This window comes from Oryctolagus cuniculus, chromosome 8 (assembly GCF_964237555.1).
Source record: "Oryctolagus cuniculus chromosome 8, mOryCun1.1, whole genome shotgun sequence".
In the NCBI taxonomy this organism is placed as follows: domain Eukaryota; kingdom Metazoa; phylum Chordata; class Mammalia; order Lagomorpha; family Leporidae; genus Oryctolagus; species Oryctolagus cuniculus.
Genome location: NC_091439.1, coordinates 52,296,059 through 52,317,812, shown reverse-complemented (window position 1 = coordinate 52,317,812; position 21,754 = coordinate 52,296,059). Strand labels below are relative to the sequence as shown.

The window sequence follows — 21,754 nt, the reverse complement described above, 5'->3', positions numbered from 1 at the left end:
AAGACCCAGGCTTTCTTTTGGCCCAGTTCCAACTGTCATGGGCATTAGGAGAGTAAACCACGGGACAGAAGATGTGTTTCTCTTTTGAATAAAATTAAAATAAACTTTATAAAAGAAATTGAGGTACACAACAGTCAAATAACTTGCCCAATTTCAAAACTAAATAAATGGCAGGTTCAGAATTTAAAGCCCAGTAGTCTAAACATTGGTGTGCATACTCAAATAATATTATTAAATACCTTCTATGTGTCAGGTGAGAATTGGACAATTTAGTTATCAGTTTCATAATCCTGAAGAGTATTATCATCACAATTTACAGGTTAGAAATCCAGTAATTATGATTTTAGTACTACTTATGAGCTATTTAGAAATTAAAGATAAATTCGCCTATTTTCTTACATTAGAGGTATTTCTGGGATTTATAATGTAAAAGGAACTGAGAAGGGTCAAACTCTCTATGATGGCAAAAAGAGCCTTTGGGATTACGCCTAAAAAAAACTAGGGCCGGTGTTGTGGCACAGCAGGTAAAGCTGCCACCTGCAATGCTGGCATCCCATAAGCACTGGTTCGTGTCCAGGCTGCTCTACTTCCTATCCAGCTCCCTGCTAATGGCCTGGGAAAGGCAGTGGAGGATGGCCTGGGTGCTTGGGCCCCTGTCACCAATGCGGCAGACACAGAGGAAGCACCTGGCTCCTGACTTTGGTATTGCCTGGGTTGGAATCCTGGTTCCTCTTCCAATCCAGCTTCCTACAGGTGTACATCCTAGCAGGGAGTTCAAGTAATTGGGTCTTTTGCAACCCATGCAGGAGACAAAGATGGAGTTCCTGGCTTCCAGCTTTGGTTTGGTCCAGTCCTGGCCAACATCAGAGGGTGGAAGATCGGTTTGTGTGTTTGTCTTATCTTCTAAATAAAAAGATATTAATTTTTTTTCTTAGTGCTAATCTGTCTACATTTGTCAGACAATTCAAGTGGTGACCCACTTCCTAATCCGTGAAAGATAAATCAGCAAATAACTTTTTAAAATGATGTGGAGATTCCAAATGTTCAGTGATAATTATATATGCACATACACACAGATATATTATGGTGCTGTTATATTACATATGCAAAACTGGGTGTTCTCAGTTTTTAAAAATGAGCCATTTTCCAGGGCTGTGGTACAGAAAGTTAAAGCCCTGGTCTGCAGGACTGGCATCCCATATGAGTGACGGCTAGAGTTCCCGCTGCTCCACTTCCGATCCAGCTCTCTGCTATGGTCTGGGAAAGCAGTAGAAAATGCCCAACTCCTTGAGGCCCTGCACTCTATGGGAGACCCAGAGGAAGCTCCTGGCTCCCAGCTTAGGATCAGCTCAGCTCTGGCTACTGTGGCCATTTGGGGAGTGAACCAAGCGGATGAAAGACTATCTCTGGCTCTAGATCTTTTTGTAGCTCTTTCACATACATACAATAAATCGTTTTTTTTTAATGAGCCATTTTTCCTGTAAATTACAAGATGTTTCTGGTTCCCATGTTTTTGAACAAGCAGTATGTTTCAAACCTAAACTCCTTAACGGTTCAAACTTAAAAGTTTCAGAATACGAGCTCAACATCCTATTAGGAAACCAACCAGAACAAACAACCAAAGGAAATCCACACGTCATTTGCCAAGATCCTAATAAATCTGAGCCGTTGTTTTGAAGGACAATAGAGATAGACTTTAGGGTCATGAAAACAAACAGCAATACCCCTCTGGTCCTCACGGGCAGGCGGAATTGCAAAACAAAAGACTTGAAGAGGAGACACCAATTACCACGGGCGGTCCGGGCAAGCTGCGCCTGCTACCGCCCCCATCTCGGCCCCAAACAGCATTCTTCCCGGTCCGCTTCTGCGGAACGGACTCTTTCGGCCCCTAATCCTAAATCGCTCAAGTCCCCTTCACTGTCCACCCTTCATTTCCCAGATACCCCGAAAGCCACTTCACCTCGTCCCACTGCACAAAATCCACTTTTCGAATTTCTCCCGCGAAAATTTAGTGACGTCATCAAACCGGGACCACACCGGATGAAGACCCAAACTGAGGCCGCTCACCCCGCCTCACCTAGAACCGCCATTTTTAACCCGCCAATCAAAATCTTCATTGGCTTCCAGCCGCCTCGGCAGGTCGCGCTCTCCGATGTCCCGCCCTCCTGGAGCCAGCCCTCGCGTGTGACGTAGGCGGCGGACGTACGGCCTCCGGGCCCGTCTTTCTGAAGAGGATGAGAGTGTGGTGTCGCTTATCCTATGACGCGCAATAACCACGACTTTAAGCATCAGGAGACGGAAGGGGCTGAAGGACGCCGTCGCTGACGCTGTATTTTTAGAATTGAATCGAGTAAGTTGCAAGTGGCCCCGAAGTCGCGTTCATTGAGTAGTGTTAATCCTCAGTCTCTTTTCTAGCAGCTCATTCTATCATGTGTCGGCTATCTCGTCCCGCCCCCTCCCACGCTACCTTGGGTTCGCTAGGCCTAGTTCTCTGTGCGCACGCGCAGAAGTCCTCTGCTAGCTCTTGCAGTTCCAGTGTGCGGAGAGTGGGGGCGCATAGCGCCCGGCGTTGCGAGGTTTGGGGCACGCCCAGCGCTTGCCGGCGTCTGTAAGGAAGTACGGGTGCCGAGAAGATCAGTAGGTGCTAGGGAAAGTGCTTTATTTTGCCAATTGGAGTTGAAGTTTGTCTGCCAAAGGATAGCGAATGTGAGAACTTGTGTTCTAAGTCATTTTCTTTTACACGACTCTAGTTTTCTCCTCGAAGAGTTGAAAATCTAGTTGTGAGAAGGACCTAGCAATGAGTGCTAAGTACTGCATACCAAAAGCATTCCTAGAGGTACTTGGGGAAAACAAATCGAGCAATTGAGGAGGAGGTAGCGGTGGAAGTTAAGATGCCACCTACCCTGAGCCTTGAAAACCGAATAGGGGTTTATTAGACACAGGAGTTCTTTTGAAAAAGTGATAAAAGTTACGCATCAGCTTCCCAAGAGAATGTGCATATACTTATCAAAATATTTTCTGTTTAATTTTACTAGGAAATGTGTGAAAGACTTCGAAATGGCAAAAAAAATAATTACTTGGGGTCTTGTTTAACTCCTCCGAGATATCAATGCCTTTTATTGTCATTGAGCTCTTTTACAGTTGTGTAACTTGTAGAAAATGATAAATGGAAATCAGGTTTGTCTAGTGGAGATGTAGTTATTACCTCGCAGTTTAATGAAGTTCGGAAAAATGTTTATTTACTTGAAAGGCAATGGGACAGAGAGTGAGAGAAAGAGATGTTTTCCATCCTCTGGTTCACTCCCCAAATGCCAAGGCTGGACTGGACCAGGCCAAACACAGGAACCGGGAACTCCATCCCGGTCTCCCCCATGGGTAGCAGGAAGCTGGAGGTGGGACTCCGTCCCAGGCCTCCAGGATTAGGAATGTCTAAGTCCCACTTGGTGACTTAACTCACTGCCCCACAATGTAACTGCCAAGTTCACAAGAAGCCTTGCGTGAGGGGCAGGACTTTGTCCAAGCTGATCAGATGCTGCTTGAACAGCATCTTAACTCCTGTCAGATCTCTTGGGTTTGAGTCCCAGCTCTTCCCCTTCCTATCTAGCTTCCCGATTAGCACATCCTGGCACCCTGGAAGGCAGCAGATGGTAATTCAAATAATTGGGTCTCTGTCACCACATGGGAGGCCCCAATTGAATTCCTAGCTCCTGACTTCAGCCTTGCCTAGCCCCAACTGTTGCAAGCATTTGGAGAGTGGACCAGCAGATGGAAGAGATCTCGCTCTCTCTGGCCTTTGAAAGAGAAAGAAGTAAAGGAAATTGTAATCACCTAGATCTAAAAAGAAAGAATTCCTGGGTCAGAACATAGCATGCTAGTAACAAATTACAAGTGGCTCTACTGAAAGTAGGAATTAAGAGTCAAACAGACTTGGGCTCACTTACCCAGCTGGTTTTAGCCAAGTCACTTAACCTTTGAGTTTCTGTGAAAATAAACTACCTAGTGGGTTTCTGAGGCTTTAGAACAATGTAGAGTAACTGGCATTGTTACACAGTAACTTATTCTTTGTTTAAAGCCTATATTTAGAAGCCAGATTGGTTGGTTTTCTTTTTTTTCTTTTAATGCATGTCATTGAAAAGTGCCAAAGAATTTCTGATGTTGGGGTTTGACATCAATCTCAGAAAAACGAATCCATTCCAGACAAGTTACACATAGGCTTCTGTGTATGGCTGCTAGGATACTTTATCAAATGTTATCTTGTTACTAGTGACAGTAGTGGAAAATAATGAATGGATAGATGGAAGGAGGAAGGAAGGAACAAAGGAAATGAGAAGTCAAATTGATAGGATTTAGAGTGCTAAATCATGATAATGATTACATGTTATTGAGTATGTTCTGTAAAGCAGCAATTTGAAGTGCTTCATTTCCATTATTGTGATTAATCCTCACAACAGCCATATTATGTGGTTATAATTTTTATCCATGTTTTATAGGCCATAGATGAGGTAACTTGCTCAAAATCTGTGCAGCTAGCACATAGCATCATTTGTTAGCTTGATAGAATAGGTATCCTTAAGTAAGAGCATGGTGGTAAAGCAGGCCTGGGGAGGAGAGTTGGAGACTTGGAATGTGTGGAATCACAATATATAACTCTGATTTTCTGCAGTCATTGTTTGGGAAAAGTAAATTTAACCATTTCTTATATCACTTTCTGTTTAGTCTTTGTCTTTTAATTGAAGATATATTTCATCAGTCTGAGCTTAAATACTGTAAGACACAAAAATAATCCTTTTAATAAGAAAGAAGGAGTCTTTGGGCTGAGCTGTGAAAATGGAGGGGAAAGTTTTCTGGGAGAATTGTGACTTATGTGCATGTGCAGCTCTGTCCACTGCTTCTTAAGTGGTGGCTCAGACAAGGAAACTAGTTGGAAAACAGGTTGTCTGCTCCTTACGATTCATTGTTGACACTGGAGCCTGCTACAGTGATAATCATAGACTACACTTGTACCTTTTTAAAAAAAAAAAAAAAGATTTATTTCATTTATTTGAAAGGCAGAGTTTACAGGAAGACAGAGAACTTGCATCCACTGGCTGACTTGCCACATAACCTCAGCAGCTAGAGTTGGGCCAGTCCAAAGCCAGGAGCCAGGAGCTTCTTCCCAGTCTCCTGCATGGGTATAGGGGCTCCTGGCACAGAATCAAGGAGCCAGAGAAGAAGAGTAGCCAGGACTCGAACCAGCACCCATATGGGATGCTTTACTTGCTACAGCACCAACCCCGTTGTATTTTATTTATGGTCTACCGACTTACGAAAGAATTTGAAATGTTTAACATTTCACAAGTAATTTTAAATAATTTTTATTTAAGTATTCAACAGATACTTAGATAATGATAAAGTCCTCTCATAGCATTTAAGTTCTAGTGAGGTAGATAAACAGTCAAATTATTTTAAGAAACTTGTGCAGGAACTTGTGTATGGAGTTCTCATAATGGGTTTACATGTTTAAATTATTAATTTATCTGGAGAATTGAGTATAAAGGAAAAAGTAGAAGCAGGCTGACTAGTATAGAAGATGTTAACAGTAGTTTAGGCAAGACATGATGATTGTTTGGATGAGATAGTTGTGAAAGGGGTAACAGGTATTCATATTCAGGGTCTGGTTTAAAGGTAAAGCTAATGGAAATGTTGATGAATTGACTGTGGGGTTTGTGGTAAAGAGGAATTCAAAATGATTTCAGGATTTTTGCCCTCTTTAGCATTTTTGTAATTGGTGACTCTGAGATAGGGAAAACTGGGGCAGGGCTGAAGAAAGAGTGGGTTTGTTTTAACTCTGTAAGTTCTATTTTTGCCATGTTAATTTTGAGATATCCTTTAGATCAGGAGTGGGGAACATGGGCCATATAAGACAGACCCAGGAATCCTTTGGCCAACCTTGTCAAGGCAACCACAGGTGGGACTCTATAAATTTAATAAATCTACAGCAGGCTAATTTTTAAGTTGATGATTTTGTGTGGCCTGTGAATGATGTTATAATTATCCAAATGGCCCTTGGCAGAAAAAAAAAGGTCCCATCCTCCTCTCCCCACCTCGTGCTTTACATAAACAAATGGCAGTGTCAGATGGACCATTGGACATTGGAGTGGGGATCTAATGAGAAAATGTGAAATAGCCACATAAAGCCGTGGAACTTAAAGCCAAGATCCTTGGAAAGCATGGACTGTCTCGTTCTCTCTCTTGATTTCTCTTATGCTCTCCTTCTCCCTCTTTTTCCTTCTTTGCCCCAATAAGCCCTTTCCCTTACTCTGGTGTTTGGTGTGTTTTGTGGTGGCCTTACACTAAAATAGCCACTTAAAGCCAAGACCCTCAGAAAGCATGAATGTGTAAATAGGAAGGATGTTCAAGACCTAGTCCAATCACAGGCAGCATGTAAAGGTAGAACCCAGAAGTCTGCAAAGGAAATTAAGCAGAAGGAAAACTCTCTTAGAAGCGATACAAAGAAGATATTTTCAAGGAGGAAATTATCAACTGCAAATGCTATTGAAAGTTTTTGTAGACAGTGGGGCTCACTAATGCCTTTGCAATTTTACTGGAATAGTATGAAGAAAAGTCTGATAGGATGGGTAGAAGTAAGAATATGAAGAAATGAAGTTATTTGATACTAAATAACACCTGATTATTTTAATAATTATTACCTTTTATGCCATCAACTAAATACTTCATAATGTATATTTTTTAAGTGGTGCCTGATTATCAGCTGAAGCCTGTTGTAAAAAATACTCTTCTGCTAACTTTTGTTGGCCTGCATATTTGAAGATTTGAGGTGAGAGTCATTAACCTCTTTATTAACATCTTTATACTGAGTATTAGTCAACTTTTTGTGAGGCCCTAGGATAGTGGACCAGGAAGCAGAGACACAGAGCATGCTGTGTCCCTGTGCCTCTCTTCATGATTAAGTCATGGGCTCACCTCAGCAACCTAATAACCTTTGCAAAGATCCCACCATTGAATACTATAATTAGGTCATCCTCAATCAATAGTATAAGGCTTTGGAGTTTTAGAAGCCAAATTCTGCTTGAAAAACATTTTTTCTGTTATGTCAGAAGTACCGCTGTACAACTAATGATTCTAGCTGGCAGTCAGACTTGAGACAGAAATAGGCTTTAATACTGTGTTGATTTCAGTTTGATTAAAAATGACCCTGTATAAAGTAAACCATATTGTGGGAACCTGAAGTCAATCTCAGACTGGCCAGCATTAAACCTGATGCTTTTATGTAATTATTTTTGAAGGTATGCCAGGAATTAAGGAAGTTTAAACTGCTGAAATGTTAGATGATAAATTCTGTGGAGAAAAATAAAGGGAGTGTTTCAGGGAGACTGTAAATTCAGAAGATTTACCATGGAGTTTGCAGGATATGAGGACCAATTATAGCTGAAGCTAAAGGAACAAAAGGTGAGGTAAAGGGGTTGGAAACTAAAGGCTTGAAAAACAAAAGGCTAATTCTATAGCTTTGAGTTGAACTCACTGCTTATAGGAACCAACAGATGTTTTCAAAATCAAGCAAGCAGTTTATTTTCCTTTATCCACTGTCACTAGGCTAGGATGTTTTACCTAAAAGGTACTTTTATTCTGACAGGCAGTTAATATTTGGATTTTTCCCATTTTGACTATAATTTGTGATTTACTTTTCTAATTCACAGAAATGGAAACTGAAAATGGAAATCAAAAGGGTATAGAAGAGGAAAGCACTGACAAGAAAAAAGATGTAGAAAAAAAGAAAAGGTCTAGAGTTAAACAGGTGCTTGCAGACATCGCTAAGCAAGTAGACTTCTGGTTTGGGGATGCAAATCTCCACAAAGATAGATTCCTTCGTGAACAGATAGAAAAATCAAGAGATGGATGTAAGTATAGAAATAAATTATGTATAAATAAATGTATATAACTGGGTAAGAAATGAATTCCTATTTTATCTGCTGCCCAGATATAAAAGCAGCAAAATACCAATTCAAATATTTTACACTTCCCAATGAGAGGCATTTATTTCACCCAGTCTAATTCTCAGGTGTCATTTCTAAATTTCTACAAGATCTGTATATACAACTTTTCAAAAGTATTGAATCAAAAATTGTATTTACACAGATGGTGTAGACTCAGTGTTTTACTGTCATATTTATGCACTTTTTGTTAGATGTAGATATTTCACTTCTCCTGTCTTTTAACAAAATGAAAAAACTGACTACTGATGGGAAGTTAATAGCCAGAGCATTGAAAAGTTCAGCAATTGTGGAGGTAATTTTTAAATTTTACATTTACTGCAATTTTATTTCAGTTATTTCAGTTGTACTAATTTTAATATTTAAATTATTTTTAATATTTGGTTCTAAAGCTGGATTTAGAAGGCACCAGAATCAGGAGGAAAAAACCTCTGGGTGAAAGACCAAAAGATGAAGATGAGCGGACTGTGTATGTGGTAAGCCATTTCTTGAGAAGCTTAGAACCCAGGTCCCTAGTAGAATGACAGACACATTTTTAGTGTTTTAAGTTTAAAATTTATTGACATACAAGAATTGTGAAAGGCTGTTATTACATGTTAATACTGTTTCTAATTTATCACAGGAATTACTCCCCAAAAATGTTAATCACAGCTGGATTGAAAGAGTATTTGGGAAATGTGGCAATGTTGTTTATGTAAGTATACCACATTATAAATCTACTGGAGATCCAAAAGGATTTGCTTTTGTGGAATTTGAAACCAAAGAACAAGCAGCAAAAGCTATTGAGGTAAGTAAGTCCAGGTCCTAGAAAGAAAAAAAAAAAGTAAAAATTTCAGGAATAAGTAGTAGTAAAATTTACTTGGAATCTTTCAGTTTCTTAACAACCCACCAGAAGAAGCACCAAGAAAACCTGGCATTTTTCCTAAGACAGTCAAAGACAAGCCCATTCCAGCCCTACAAGTAGCTGGTAAGTATTTTACTTAATTAATATTTAAATAAAGGTGCAAAATAAAATAAAACTAATGATAGCATTGTTGCAGAAGAAAAGAAAAAGAAAAAGAAGAAGAAAGGACGCGGGAAGAAGGAAGATAATGTCCAGACCCAAGAGTTAACAATGGACACAAGCAATGAGAGCAAAGTGAAAAAAACCTCGAGGGCTACATCTGAGGGCTCTGAAGCAGATGCTGAACCCCAAAAGCAGCCCTCAAAGAAAAAGAAAAAACGGGAAAGGGTTGAAACGTCCAACTTACCTGAAGTCAGAACAGAGAAGAGAAAGAGAAGTAGCTCTGAAGACACAGAAAGCCTGGCTCCCAAGTCAAAAGTAAAGAAAACGGCCCAGAAAGATAGCATTAAAAATGAAGCAGAGGTTTCCAAAGAAAACAGAGGTACATATAATTTAAGTTTGTATTTCACCATTTTTCGCAATAAATGTCTTAGTGACGGAGTTTCTGATTTCTCTAGATTTAGGGTTCTCCACAGAAGAAGAAAAGGATACCGGGGATATTAAAGATGCTTCTCTCTTAAAAACGAAAAGGAAACATAAGAAAAAACACAAAGAGAGACACAAAATGGGAGAAGAGGTTATACCATTGAGAGTACTATCGAAGTAAGTATGTTATTCTCTTTCATTAGCCTTTGAAAACATTCCATCACCATTGCTAAAGTGCAATTCCAATATATATTCAACAGAGTTGCATATTAGCAACAGTAATGGCATGTAACCAGGATCTACGCACAATGTGGATTAACAGTTGAAGCTAGTAGGAACCACCACACTCAAACATGGAAGCACTTATTTTTATCATGGCACAGCAAGTGCCTCCATGTTAAAGTAGAGAGGGCACCTTAGCAGACTTTAAAATACAGCTGAAACTTAATAAAGATAGTTCAAGAAAGTACTCTAGGGCTTCTAAAAATGCAAAAGAAGACTTACCATCACCAAAACATGGAAGCACTTACTTTTTTAGTTTCAAAGCAAGTACATCCACGTTTAAGTGGTGGGGAGCCCAGTCTTTAGAAAATCTTGGAATCCTGTAACCTGTAAGAAAATTTTAGTAAAAAGCTTGTAACAATGGAAAATTTTACAAAAGTTGGGTCGGTTTGGAGACACCTCCACTGAAACATGGAAGCACTTACTTTTGTTTCACACAGCAGGTACCCCCATGTTAAAGCAAAGGGGATCCATTCAACCTCGGAAAGTTAAGGTGTCCAAACTCGATTTGTAGGAGTAAGCTGAATTCACTTCGACTAAAACATGGAAGCACTTACTTTTTCTAACGAAAGTCACAGAAAGCACCTCCATGTTAAAGTTGAAGGGAGTCCACCCTTCAACCAAGGAGCGATAGCTGAGTAGAAAAAGACAAAAACGAGATAGCTTTTCAGAGTTTTTCTTTACCTTCTTAAATTAGTCCGCACAGACTCTTGCTCTCCTGTGGAAGGGTGAAAGACAGGACTTCAGCCACTTCTATTTATACTATTCTTAACTCCGAAATTCCTTTTGCCTTTTTATCTTGGGGGAATCATTACAAGAGCCTTTTGTTATTTTAATGTATCAGCTCTCAGGGAAAGTATGATCCTGGGTGGATCTGGTCTTTTTTTTTTTGTTTTGAAGTATACAGATGTCAATGTTAACAGCTCAAACCATTACCACTAGATATCCTCCTCTTAAAAAAAAAAAAATCTCCTATCTGCTTGTTTGATGGCATAGATTAGGGTAACAATGACTGTTCCCTCTGAGCCAGGGGATGCATTGTGTTTCTATCAGGAGGAGCTCTAGCTGTTTGAGGAAACATCTACTTGTTAAATATATGTAAATAAATAAATTGCTTCCATGGAGTGTTTTTCTTCTCAGAAATTCCTTTTGCTTTGAGTAAATGCATAGGAATGTTATCTCTCAAATTGGAAGCAGTTTAACAAATCATCTTTAAATTTTAATCTTTCACTTATCCTGAAAGATGAATGATTGAATAAATGCTACTAATTAATTAAGAATTCTTAAACTTTACCTTCATGATTTAAAATATTTGAAACACACCAAAGAATTTAATCAGTCAATTTAAAACATTTAATCTGAATGATGGGGCCTGAGGCACTCCCTTTCCTTGCTTGCTAGATGGATTTAGGACCTAGGAAATTATCTGAGTGTGTATTTAAACAAAGAGGAAAGTTGGTAGGAGGAGTGTTTACAGTCACTGGGAATGTGTGTATTTCGATGTTTCCATATTTTTTATTTAGTTATCCCATGTCACTATTTCAGTAGTTCATTTTTTTTACTTACAGGAACGAATGGATGGATTTAAAAAAAGAATATTTGGCACTACAGAAAGCCAGCATGGCTTCTTTAAAGAAGACAATATCCCAAATAAAATCGGGGTCAGAAATGGAAACAGAAAGTGGAGTACCTAAAAAGTCTGGAATGAAAACTGAAAATGGTGAAGATCACTATGATAGTTTTTTTCTAGTACCATAATATAATTTAAATGTATGATTGTTTTAAACACTGTTTTTTAGTAATATGAGAGCTATCACTACCATTTTCATTATTAATCAATGAATGCCTACTTTGTAGAAATATGACTTCTAACCTCTAACTTCATAATAAAAGCCAAAGCAGGAACAAGCAAGAATTTGTTCAACATTAGGATCTTTTTAAAATTCCTACAAATTATAAATGTTCACAACTGAATAATGTATTTAGAATATTCTTACATAATATTCTAAATCTGTTTATTTCTTAATTGAGCAGCATTCTTTTGGTCTTTGTTTCAGAGAAAAGCAATTTCTAAAGTTTTATAAATGCTCTTCTAACAGTAACAGTAACAATACCTTCTGCCTTTTATATCATGGTAGTCTGAAATGAGTAGTGTGATATACAATATAACCTTCATTATTTAAATTCAGTATTTATATTAAATAAATTGTAAATCATTTAAATCAGCCTAAGTTATCCTGTGGTTCTAAAGTGTTCCTCCTAAGTGTTCAGTTGTAAAGTGTAAGAGATTTATTCCTGCTCTTTTCTTTTGAAATCAACAGCCAGCTGTGAAGAGCATGGCCCCCAGGAGAAGGTTAATGCCACAGGACCACAGTTTGTGAGTGGAGTGATTGTGAAGATCCTTAGCACAGAGCCCCTGCCTGGCAGGAAACAAGTCCGGGTAATGCTTTTGAACCCCTGGAGTATTTGTCCTCTTCTCCTCTTGCTTCCCCATGTGAAAATGGGTTGAATATAAGAAATAAATGAAATTACAGTTTGTATTTTTATGGTGAACTACCTTTAGAATTTTGACTCTGTGGTAACTCTTGAGTTTAACCTGAAGCAAAATCTAAACTCAAATTGCTCTCTGAATCGAATTTATACTGAACAGCCAAACATCCTTCTGTACAGGAAATTTGCAACTTGTGCATATTTTTACTGGTACTCCTGTTGTCTGCTGTGAGATTGAATAAGAAAATAGCCTATGGTCATTCTAGATACAGGAAATGCTTTCCCAATACTTACTTTTTAGAATACTTTATTTGTTAAATATGGATTTTAGAAAAATATTTGGCACCAAAACATTTTTAAAGATTTAATCAACATTAGAGCTGGTCTGAAATCATTTTTAATGTAATCATTTCATGCTGTCTCATTTGGGAGCATATTAAGAGAACTTTTAAATTTGCTTTTCTTGATATTCATACTTTTTAATAGATTTCCAAATGATTAATATGTATATTTTTAATATACGATGGACCTGGTTTTGTCTGTTAATGAAGCCTTTGTCCTGAAAGAATACAGAAACTTTTCTAGAAAATGGGCTTGTAATTTTTTTTTTCAGTATTTTCAATCCGTGGTGATTGTTTGAAGTTTTTCAAAGAGTTATAGGTATTTTTGAAAAGCTATTTTACATTTATGTGCAACTAAATCCATAGTTCTATGTTATTAATACTCAAATTGTCATACATACAGGTCTATCATATTTTTTCACTTTGTGCAGTTTTTCTTCTATAGCATTTTATACCAACATAGCAATACTTCTTTCTTATCAATGAAATCATATTCCTTTGTGTGAGATTACCATATTTTACTCACAAGTAACCCTGTCACCTATTTAGGTGAGGCACTTATTTTTTAAATTTATGAAATGTTTTATAACATTAACAAATATTTCTTAATCCTTTTATACTGATACTCAGCACCATGTAATGTGTTGTTTTTGTTTTACATGGACCACACCAGTCACATTTTTTAGTAACCACTGAGGTTGGTTGTTGTTCACTGTGATCTTGTCTAGGCACTCTTTATCTGAAACCCTACCCTAATATCCTGCAGCCATCACTAAGACATAAATTTTTTACCCTCTTTCCAATATTGATAAGTTATTTAGCCAATCCCAAATTGTCATTGGGCAGCTTGCTTTCAGAGTAGGGTGGTAACATGAATTCTGCTGTGATTAAATTGCAAATGATTTAACACAAACATTACTCAAAGCTTGTTATTTGGAATCAATTGACATTATCTGAATGGTAATTAATAATTACACATTCTTCATTTATGATCCTCAGAATCATAAAATAACTGTGTTAATCAAGTTAGTAGTTACTTACTTTTCGTGGAACAAAACCTGAGCTACGATGGTGATTACTGCTGTCTGTGACTTGCCAGTGTGATTTCCAGGCTAATTTATCATTCTAAGGGTTTTAAATTCTAAGGGTTTTAAATCAGGAGATTAGCCTGACATTATAATGGATATTTAGTAAATATCTTCTAATCTGTCAGAAAAAAAATAGTTATAAAACTCACTACAACCAGAGAACACGTTCAGGTTTCACCAATTAAATGCCACTTTTCTTGCTCTGTTTCTAAATTTAGGACTAATTTACTTGATAACAAAATGGGAAGAATTGGCAAGTATATTTCCAGTTTTTTTTTTTTAATCATTAAGCAAATATTTACTAAGTGCTTGTTTTGGGATAGATGGTAAACTAAGTATTGGGATGAATTAAGCTCATCTGTGGCTTCTAGAGACTCACGGAATTTTATTACTAACTAATAAACTTTTCTTAGTCTATGATGAAATAGTATTTCCAGATATTGCTCAGTTCTTTCCATAATACAGTCATCTAAGAATTCAGCAACTAAGAATAATCTAAATTAGCTGTTTCTTGAAAATTTGTGTCAAAAATAAAGTGAGATAAGACTTTTTTTTACAGTAGACAATCTCCTTATTTCTTTAGTTTTATGAATGGAAGCTTTATGGTAAATTACGAATTAGCAGCATAACATTCCTGCATAAATGCTTTGTGTTCTCTGTGGAACCTGCTGTGAAAAAAAAAGTTGATTAAGAATGCAGGAATCTTGTTAATTTGCCCTCACAGCAGGCATTATATGTAAGACTTTTCCCTTGTTGGGTAACCACTACTTGTTTAAAAGAAGTTATTTAGGTATTTTAACAAAAACCTTTGTTGAGCTGTACTCTGGTAGATCCACTGCAGAACCCAGGGTGTTTTTTAGGTTTAATAAAGAAACCTTTTTCCATGAGTTGTTCTAAAAACTTTAAACATTTTTACACATGATTTCAGTATTAAGTGATTTTATACAGGTAAGTGAAAACAAAAATTCTCTAAATCTTTTTTTTTTCCTTTTGTTTCCTTTTACTAATAACCCTGGACTTGAACCCTCTCCTGTGATAGTGGGGGAGACTGTTTGTACTTTCTGCTCTACAGATGTGTTGCCCTTGTTGAATAATATTCCCATTGTAGTTCATAGTTTCAAAATAATGTTGTAAAGATACAAAGGAAAATAAATTTTGATTAGAGTTGTTGTTAATTGGTCATCTTCTCTGTCCATATCTGTCAAAACATTAGTGTATATTTTAGGTATGATTTATATCAGGCATTTATTCCTCATTACTCTGTATAATGACATATAATCTGATATAACCACTGGAATAATTTGAAAGTTATTATGAAGCATTTTTATTACTAGTTTTAATACTTTCTGCAAAACTTCAATGCAGGATACTTTGGCTGCAGTCTCGGAAGTTGTTTATGTTGATTTGCTAGAAGGAGATACAGAATGCCATGCTAGATTTAAAACTCCTGAGGATGCTCAAGCAGTAATGAATGCACACACAGAAATCAAGAAGAAACACTGCTGGAAATTGGAAGTCCTTTCTGGTAAAACTTCATAGAAATTTATTTTTATAACAATTCTGAATTGTGAATGATTGTATCATATTTTCTGAGTTTGAGAATATAATGCTTTAAATGTGTTTTTTCCTTAAGTATCCTATATTCAAACATCAGAGTTTTTGTTCATTTCTAAGGTGATCATGAACAGAGATATTGGCAGAAGATTTTGGTAGACAGACAGGCCAAACTTAATCAACCTCGAGAGAAGAAGAGAGGCACTGAGAAGGTAATCAATTCATATTGGTTTTGGAGGTTAAATAGATTCTGAAAGTCAGTAGTGAGTAGATAACTTTAGTTTTGCTTCTACATAACAGAAACCTACAGAGTACCCTGTTTTAGGTTGAAAAAGAATAGTCTTTATCTTGGCTACAAAATGTATGAAATTAAAATTTATTTTCCCACAGGGATACATACTTTTAATTAGAGCTTCCCATTTTTTCCTTTTTTGAAAAACTGATAAAATTTAAATTTACAAGGTCTTCATTTCTGGCTGCTCTGCTTTGTTTGACATAAATGATTATAGAATGTCTTAATGGTAAAAGCATGGTGTATTTATAGTTTATAAAGATACGAAACTCTACAGATAAGATTAAGAGACTTTATGTATAATCATTGCTACAGCAATGATAAACTTTATTCCCTTTTCTCAGGGATAGTAATGTGATACACATAAGCTAAAATTACTTAAGTAAAGCTAGCCTCTCTTTCGCTAATTTAAGTCATAATTCCATATTTTAGTGTGGCTGACTTGGGGTCATATGTTTTAAATTATTTTAAAAAATATTTAAAATCTAGTGTTTTTCATCAGCCTTGGAATTTGTGATGATTTGGAGGGAGGTCTCCTACTGGTGTTTGCTAATTTGGTTTCCTAAAATGGAGATTGTACTTGCTGGGTTGGGGTGGCCTCCTTCCTTCCTAAAGACTCTTTCAGGTCTCTGAGGTGTTAATTTCAAAGCCTGCTTGAGGTTATTTAGATGTTAAAAGTATTAAATCAGAGCCCATAAGTGAAATAGATTCATTTTGTTAAATACTGTTGGTGGGATGTTTCACTTAAAGTGTTTGTGTTTTAAGCTAAGAATTAATCATTTAATGTTGGAAATTTGGAAAGGTCCTATCTTTGAAAATTTAATTTGAGGCAAGAAGTAAACATTTGCTAAGGAGTTTTATAAATTGAATTGGAACACAAATGAGTAGCTATATCTTGAGTTGGAGAGTTCTTTTCCTACTTTCACTTACTTGTTGGTCATCATTGTCAGTAGCCTGATTTGTTGAGTAGCTAGTTGGCTCAGGTCATGAAACGAAGGTACCACACAAAGTAGTACTGTTCAGAGCTTGTCAGAGGACAGTAAATTGTATTCAGATTAACCTACTTACTTGGTGATTACTTCGACAAATATTTTTTGAATGTCCTTTTGTGTTTCCCACCATTCTTGAATTTGAGTACAACCATGAATAACAGACTCTTCTGCTTTCATGAAACTTGCAGATGAGTAATGTAGGTTAGGTGATAGTCGATACTGTGCAGAAAAATTAAGCAAACAGCTTTGTATCAGATAGTGTTTTATGGAAGTTTTCCCTAAGAAGGTGACATAGCCCAGGCCTTAGGGAAATAAGTGAGAAAGCCAGGAGTTCAGAAGCATAGTCCCACTCAGAAGCCGCAGAAAAAGCAGAGGCCTTGGGAGAGGATTATCAGGAACTAGGAGAGACCAGTATAACTGAGTGCCTCTCAGAACCTCAGTGCTGTGGAAAAAATAGCAGAATGGCAATGATTCTGCCAAAAGTATAATTTAAGTGCCTTACTGACATTGCAGCCCCAATTTTCCATCGTGCTGTTGAGTGACAGAAAAGCAGTAATAAAATCCTGGTTTTTAATTCTCACATTATGGAGTAAGACAATACTGGGAATGATTTCCTAAATCCTGCTCAAACAGTTTATACAGAATTAAAAGGAGAAAAGCAAATGAAAGTTTTTCTCTTCCACATTTATTTTTACATACAAAAATGAGGCAAGGTGAATTGAATTACCTCAGAAAAGATCAGGAAAATACAAGAAGTATGTGTCTAAGTGAGTCTCAGTCATTCTTGGTGTGTAATAGCAACAGATAACAGCCACTGGAAAACTTTTCTTACTTCTCTTCTTGTTCTAGCTCAATGATCTTTTCTCAGTGTACAGATTACTGATGTCAGATATTCATCAGATATAAACATAATTTATAAAATTTGTTAACAGACTCACAGGTATGATACAGTTCTGAACACCTAAGATCTTAGAGCATTCTAGTTTAAAATTGACTTCCTGCCAATGTCCACCTGGCACCAACACTTTAAAAGTATTTAAATGAATGTTCAATTAATATTTATGGTTTTCAGAGAAAAAGATTTGCACTTACTCTAAGGCTAAATATTTTCAACTTTTCTCCTTCATTTCATGTAATTTCTTCTGCAACCTTTAAAAGTAATAAAAGGGAATAGGTGTTTGGTGCAGTGGTTAAGTCTCTGCTTGAGAAACACACATTCCATATCAGAGTATCAGGTTCAAGTCCCAACAACTCTGCTCCCCATCGAGCTTTTGCTGATGAGCATTTTGGGAAGCAGTGTGATGGCTGCAGTATTTGGGTCCCTACTACCAACAGATTGACCTACTACACCACAATGCCAATCCCAAAAACAAGTAAATTTTTAAAAATTCTTCTTAGTAATAAAAGTAATCATAATACTGTGAACCTCCAAAACTGCAGCCAAAATAAATCTTTCTTAAAAAAGAAGTAGTCATAATAGTAGACCCTTTCATGAAACATTTTTTAATTTTCAAATTTGTAAACAAACCAGAGTGTTTTCATAATTAATGTCAGAGCCCATGGGAATATAAAACTACAAATATAGGTCCTGAACCCTCTTAAAGGGATAAAAATTGATCAGTGTGGATTGGCTATTTTTATTTATGTATTTATTTCAGATAAATTGATTTATTTGAAAGGCAGTTACAGAGATATGTAGAAACAGAGTACAGGGGAGGGTGCTGTGACAGTGTATAAAGCCAGCACCGCAGGAGGCATCACATATGGGTGCCAGTTTCAGTCCCGGATGCTCCACTTCCAATCCAACTCTCTGCTATAGTCTGGGCAAACGGTAGATGGCCCAAGCCCTTGGGCCCCTGCACCCATGTGGGAGACCTGGTAGAAGCTCCTGGCTCCTGGCTTCAAATCAGCGCAGCTCCGGCTGTTGCGGCCAGTTGAGTAGTGAACCAGCAGATGAAAGACTTCCTTCTCTCTGTGTGTAACTCTGAATTTCAAATAAATAAATATAAATATATCTTTAAAAAAAAAGAGAGAAAGAAAGAAACAGAGTACATTAGCAGGGAGCTGAATCAAAAGTACAACATCCAGGATGTGAAGCATTACCCATTTGGGCTGCTGGCAGCCTAAGAGGCAGCAGCTTAACACTAGCCCAAGAGGGGCTATTTTTAATTGAAAGACTTTTTTTTTTTTTTAAGATTTGTATTTACTTGAAAGTAGAGTTGGGGAGAATGAGAGATATCTTCCATCCAGTAGTGTACTCATCAAGTGGCCACAAAGGCTGAGGCTGAGCCAGGCTGAATCCAGGAGACTCATTTGGGTCTTCCATGTGGGTGCAGAAAACAAAGTAATTGGGCCATCTTCCTCTGCTTTTCCAGGTTCATCAGCAGGGACTGGAACTAGAGCCAGTAGGCAGTGGCTTAACCCACTGCACCACAATGCCAGCCCCTAGTTGAAGATTTCAGTAATTTGGAACTAACGTGAAGAAGTCGGCTGGCTATTTCAAAAGTTAAATACCTATGATGCTTACTAAGCCATCATCTGAGCGTTCTCTATAATTGATTTGACCTAAAATTTCATGAAAACTGATAGTGAAATTTTTCAAATAATTTATTTTTAAATGTCTAATACATTCTAATTTCTGATTTCTTTCTCTATAGTTAATCACCAAAGCTGAAAAGATTAGACTGGAAAAGACTCAACAAGCAAGTCAGCACATTAGATTTTCTGAGTATGACTGAAAAAAAATTAAAATTTACCTCTTACTATTTTACTGGATGCTTGAGCTGCTTGTAGAAAATCCATTGTATTATGGTAGTACTGCATAATGAATGTTTTTCTAAAAGTTACCTTTAATTAAAACCATTGTTCCTCAACTTGTAAATAAGAGTGTTTTTTTTTTTTAGCAGCAAGAATGGTGGGTATCACAATTTTTCATTAAACATTTTATTTGTTGAAATTATCTGAGTTAACTTAAGTGACTTAGTAAGTAAATTTGTTTTGAACATTATCATCAAAAAATACTTAATTGCCAAAAGAATAATATGTATCTTTAGAAAAGTATTTAACAGGTCATATTATTTTGTATTTATTTTCTCGGTTGCATTTTCCATCTTCAATTTTTTGGGTGTCTTTTCATATTGGCTTATATATATATATATATATATATATATATAATGCTAATTGTATTTATTGCTTTTTGCCTTTCTGGTCTTCCACTTTAGAATATACCATATAGGGGCAGGTGTTGTGGCACATTAGATTAAGACACTGCTTGTCTGGCCTAAATCCCTCATCTGAGCGCTAGTTCAATTCCAGGCTTCCCTGCTTCCCATCTAGCTTCCTATTAATGTCCCTGGGAGGTAGCAGATAATGGCTTGAGTACCTAAGGGCATTTAGGGAATGAACCAGTGAGCTGAAGATTGATCTCCATGTGTCCCTGTCCTCCCTCTCTGTTGCTGCATTTCAAATAAATTTTTTACTTTTTGAAAAAACAAAAGAAAGTGCTCTGAAAACCCATGGAGGTCATGTCCTCAGGCAGCAGCCATTCCTGATTCTATCTGCTTTATCCAGAGTGGGAGTTTTGGCTTCCCCTCTCATGGGGTGTGGGAAGCGCACAATCAGGAATCTATACATAGGTATTAGTAAGCAATTTAAGAAGATAGTCTACCTCATGGCTGGTGAGACAACAGCTGATTAATACTAAAAATAAGTATACCTTGGCAAGTGGCCACTCAGTAACTTACTCATTCTCTCTCCCTGAAGGAAATCTAGCATGTAACACTCATGGATGAAAGAAAGCTATAGTTAGTTGATTTAAGATGCTCCATCTGAGCCACAAAAATCAGAAGTAATTGTATGTTTTCTGATTAAAGAATTCATTTGCTATCAGTGAGAACTATCTTAAGGTGACACTGAAGAAGTTATACAGTAAAATTTCAGAAATGCTTCCCTTCACAGTTTTTAAATGAAGCAGTCATTCAACAAATATTTATTGGATTTCTATGTTTGAACATTATTATAGCACTTTAGAGACATTAGTGAACAAAGCAAAAATCTGTCTTTCATGTAGCTTATATTCCAGCATTAAATAAACTGGAAAAAAAGAAAAAGTAAATCTTAGGGGACAAACAAAAAAGCAAGGGAGGATAAACATTCATTCTTTTTTTCCTTGATTCTTTAGTCCATCGAATTCATGGAGTTTTTATCCTGCTCTATATCAGACACTGACACTTTAGAATTTGGCAATACCAAGAAAAGGAATGGTTCCAGTCCTTGAATTTATAGTGTCTTGGGGGTGACAGACAAGTAAACATACAATTAAGAAACAATACAAGTGATAACAACCACTGCAGATGATTTGAGTTCTAAAAGCAAAATCATAATCTGCATTGCTTTTCAAGGTCCTTGTGAAGCTTGAAAACCCAAAAAAGGCTAAGTGTATAGATACTAAGCAAACAGTAATTCTTGATAAATATCTGCCTTTTTTTTTTTTTTGACAGGCAGAGTTAGAGAAAGAGAAAGGTCTTCCCACCATTTGCTCACCCCCAAATGGCCGCTACGGCCAGTGCGCTGCACCGATCCGAAGCCAGGAGCTAGGTGCTTCCTCCTGGTCTCCCAATCTAGTGCAGGGCCCAAGCACTTGGGCCACCCTCCGCTGCCTTCCCAGGCCACAGCAGAGAGCTGGACTGGAAGAGGAGCAACTGGGACAGAATCCGGTGCCCCAAACGGGACTGGAACCTGGGGTGCCGGCGCTGCAGGCAGAGGATTAGCCAAGTGAGCTGTGGTGCCGGCCAAATACCTGCTTAATTGAATTAAATTGTGTTCTTCAGGATTTTACCCAAGTACAGATAATACTATCTACAATGTATAAAAGGTATTTTTTTTTAAGTGCCTACTGTAACAAAAGGGCAAGGCTCCCATTTTCTTTATAGCTACCATGTACCTTTCTTTGTATGTTATTGGATTTGCTTCCTTAACTATGAAGCCGGCATCTGCAACAGCTCAGTTATCACTCAGAAAACATTATTGGCTGTTGTCTGTTAATTGTTACCATAGTTTTATTTTCTTAGGGAAGTAAGTACCATTATTATCAGCACCTTAAAAATGAAGAAATTGGCACTTGCCAAAGATGATAATAGCTACCTATTCTGGGATTTTTTTTTTTTAAGATTTATTTATTTACTTGAGAGGCAGAGTTAGGGAGTGACAGAGAAAAAGGTCTTCCATCAGCTGGTTCATTTCCCAGTTGGCCGCAACCGACAGAGCCAGGAGCTTCTTCTGGGTCTCCATTGTGGG

The 21,754-nt window shown here is 37.2% G+C and overlaps 2 protein-coding genes and 5 non-coding genes across 12 annotated transcripts in view; 1 reads left to right on the top strand and 6 right to left on the bottom strand.

Annotated features, from left to right (window-relative positions):
- The window catches only part of ZGRF1 (zinc finger GRF-type containing 1), a 107,065-nt gene extending 104,974 nt beyond the window's left edge, over window positions 1-2,091 (bottom strand). Inside the window, 1 exon segment of the mRNA XM_070047739.1 lies at window positions 1,961-2,091. The gene's annotated coding sequence lies outside the window, so the exon portion shown is untranslated.
- On the top strand, window positions 2,065-19,340 carry LARP7 (La ribonucleoprotein 7, transcriptional regulator). 6 transcript variants are annotated; one of them, XM_070047737.1, is made up of 14 exons: window positions 2,160-2,350; window positions 6,735-6,817; window positions 7,698-7,898; window positions 8,186-8,286; window positions 8,384-8,467; window positions 8,614-8,778; window positions 8,865-8,958; window positions 9,032-9,376; window positions 9,453-9,597; window positions 11,271-11,422; window positions 12,024-12,142; window positions 14,987-15,146; window positions 15,296-15,387; window positions 19,117-19,340. In XM_070047737.1, the coding sequence occupies exons 3-14, from the start codon at window positions 7,700-7,702 to the stop codon at window positions 19,195-19,197; spliced, it is 1,737 nt and encodes a 578-aa protein (XP_069903838.1). In that variant the 5' UTR covers window positions 2,160-2,350; window positions 6,735-6,817; window positions 7,698-7,699; the 3' UTR covers window positions 19,198-19,340. The 6 variants fall into 6 exon arrangements, with proteins under 6 accessions (XP_008265693.1, XP_008265696.1, XP_069903838.1 ...); XM_070047738.1 differs by lacking the exon at window positions 2,160-2,350 and adding an exon at window positions 2,678-2,706; XM_008267471.4 differs by lacking the exon at window positions 6,735-6,817 and having other exon boundaries at window positions 2,065-2,350.
- MIR367 (microRNA mir-367) lies at window positions 9,638-9,705 on the bottom strand. Its single transcript, NR_126586.1, has one exon. It is a non-coding gene; the product is annotated as a microRNA mir-367 (primary transcript).
- Window positions 9,762-9,829, bottom strand: MIR302D (microRNA mir-302d). The gene has a single exon (NR_126585.1). It is a non-coding gene; the product is annotated as a microRNA mir-302d (primary transcript).
- On the bottom strand, window positions 9,924-9,992 carry MIR302A (microRNA mir-302a). The gene has a single exon (NR_126584.1). It is a non-coding gene; the product is annotated as a microRNA mir-302a (primary transcript).
- Window positions 10,101-10,168, bottom strand: MIR302C (microRNA mir-302c). The gene has a single exon (NR_126583.1). It is a non-coding gene; the product is annotated as a microRNA mir-302c (primary transcript).
- On the bottom strand, window positions 10,232-10,311 carry MIR302B (microRNA mir-302b). Its single transcript, NR_126582.1, has one exon. It is a non-coding gene; the product is annotated as a microRNA mir-302b (primary transcript).
- Window positions 19,341-21,754: the final 2,414 nt, after the last annotated feature.

Bases quoted from the DNA above. Each gene is read 5' to 3' on its own strand.
- LARP7 (XM_008267471.4), top strand. From the start codon at position 7,700: ATGGAAACTGAAAATGGAAATCAAAAGGGTATAGAAGAGGAAAGCACT. The intron at 9,377-9,452 runs GTACATATAATT...TGATTTCTCTAG, and splicing joins GGTTTCCAAAGAAAACAGAG to ATTTAGGGTTCTCCACAGAA. The intron at 11,423-12,023 runs GTGAAGATCACT...TGAAATCAACAG, and splicing joins TGGAATGAAAACTGAAAATG to CCAGCTGTGAAGAGCATGGC.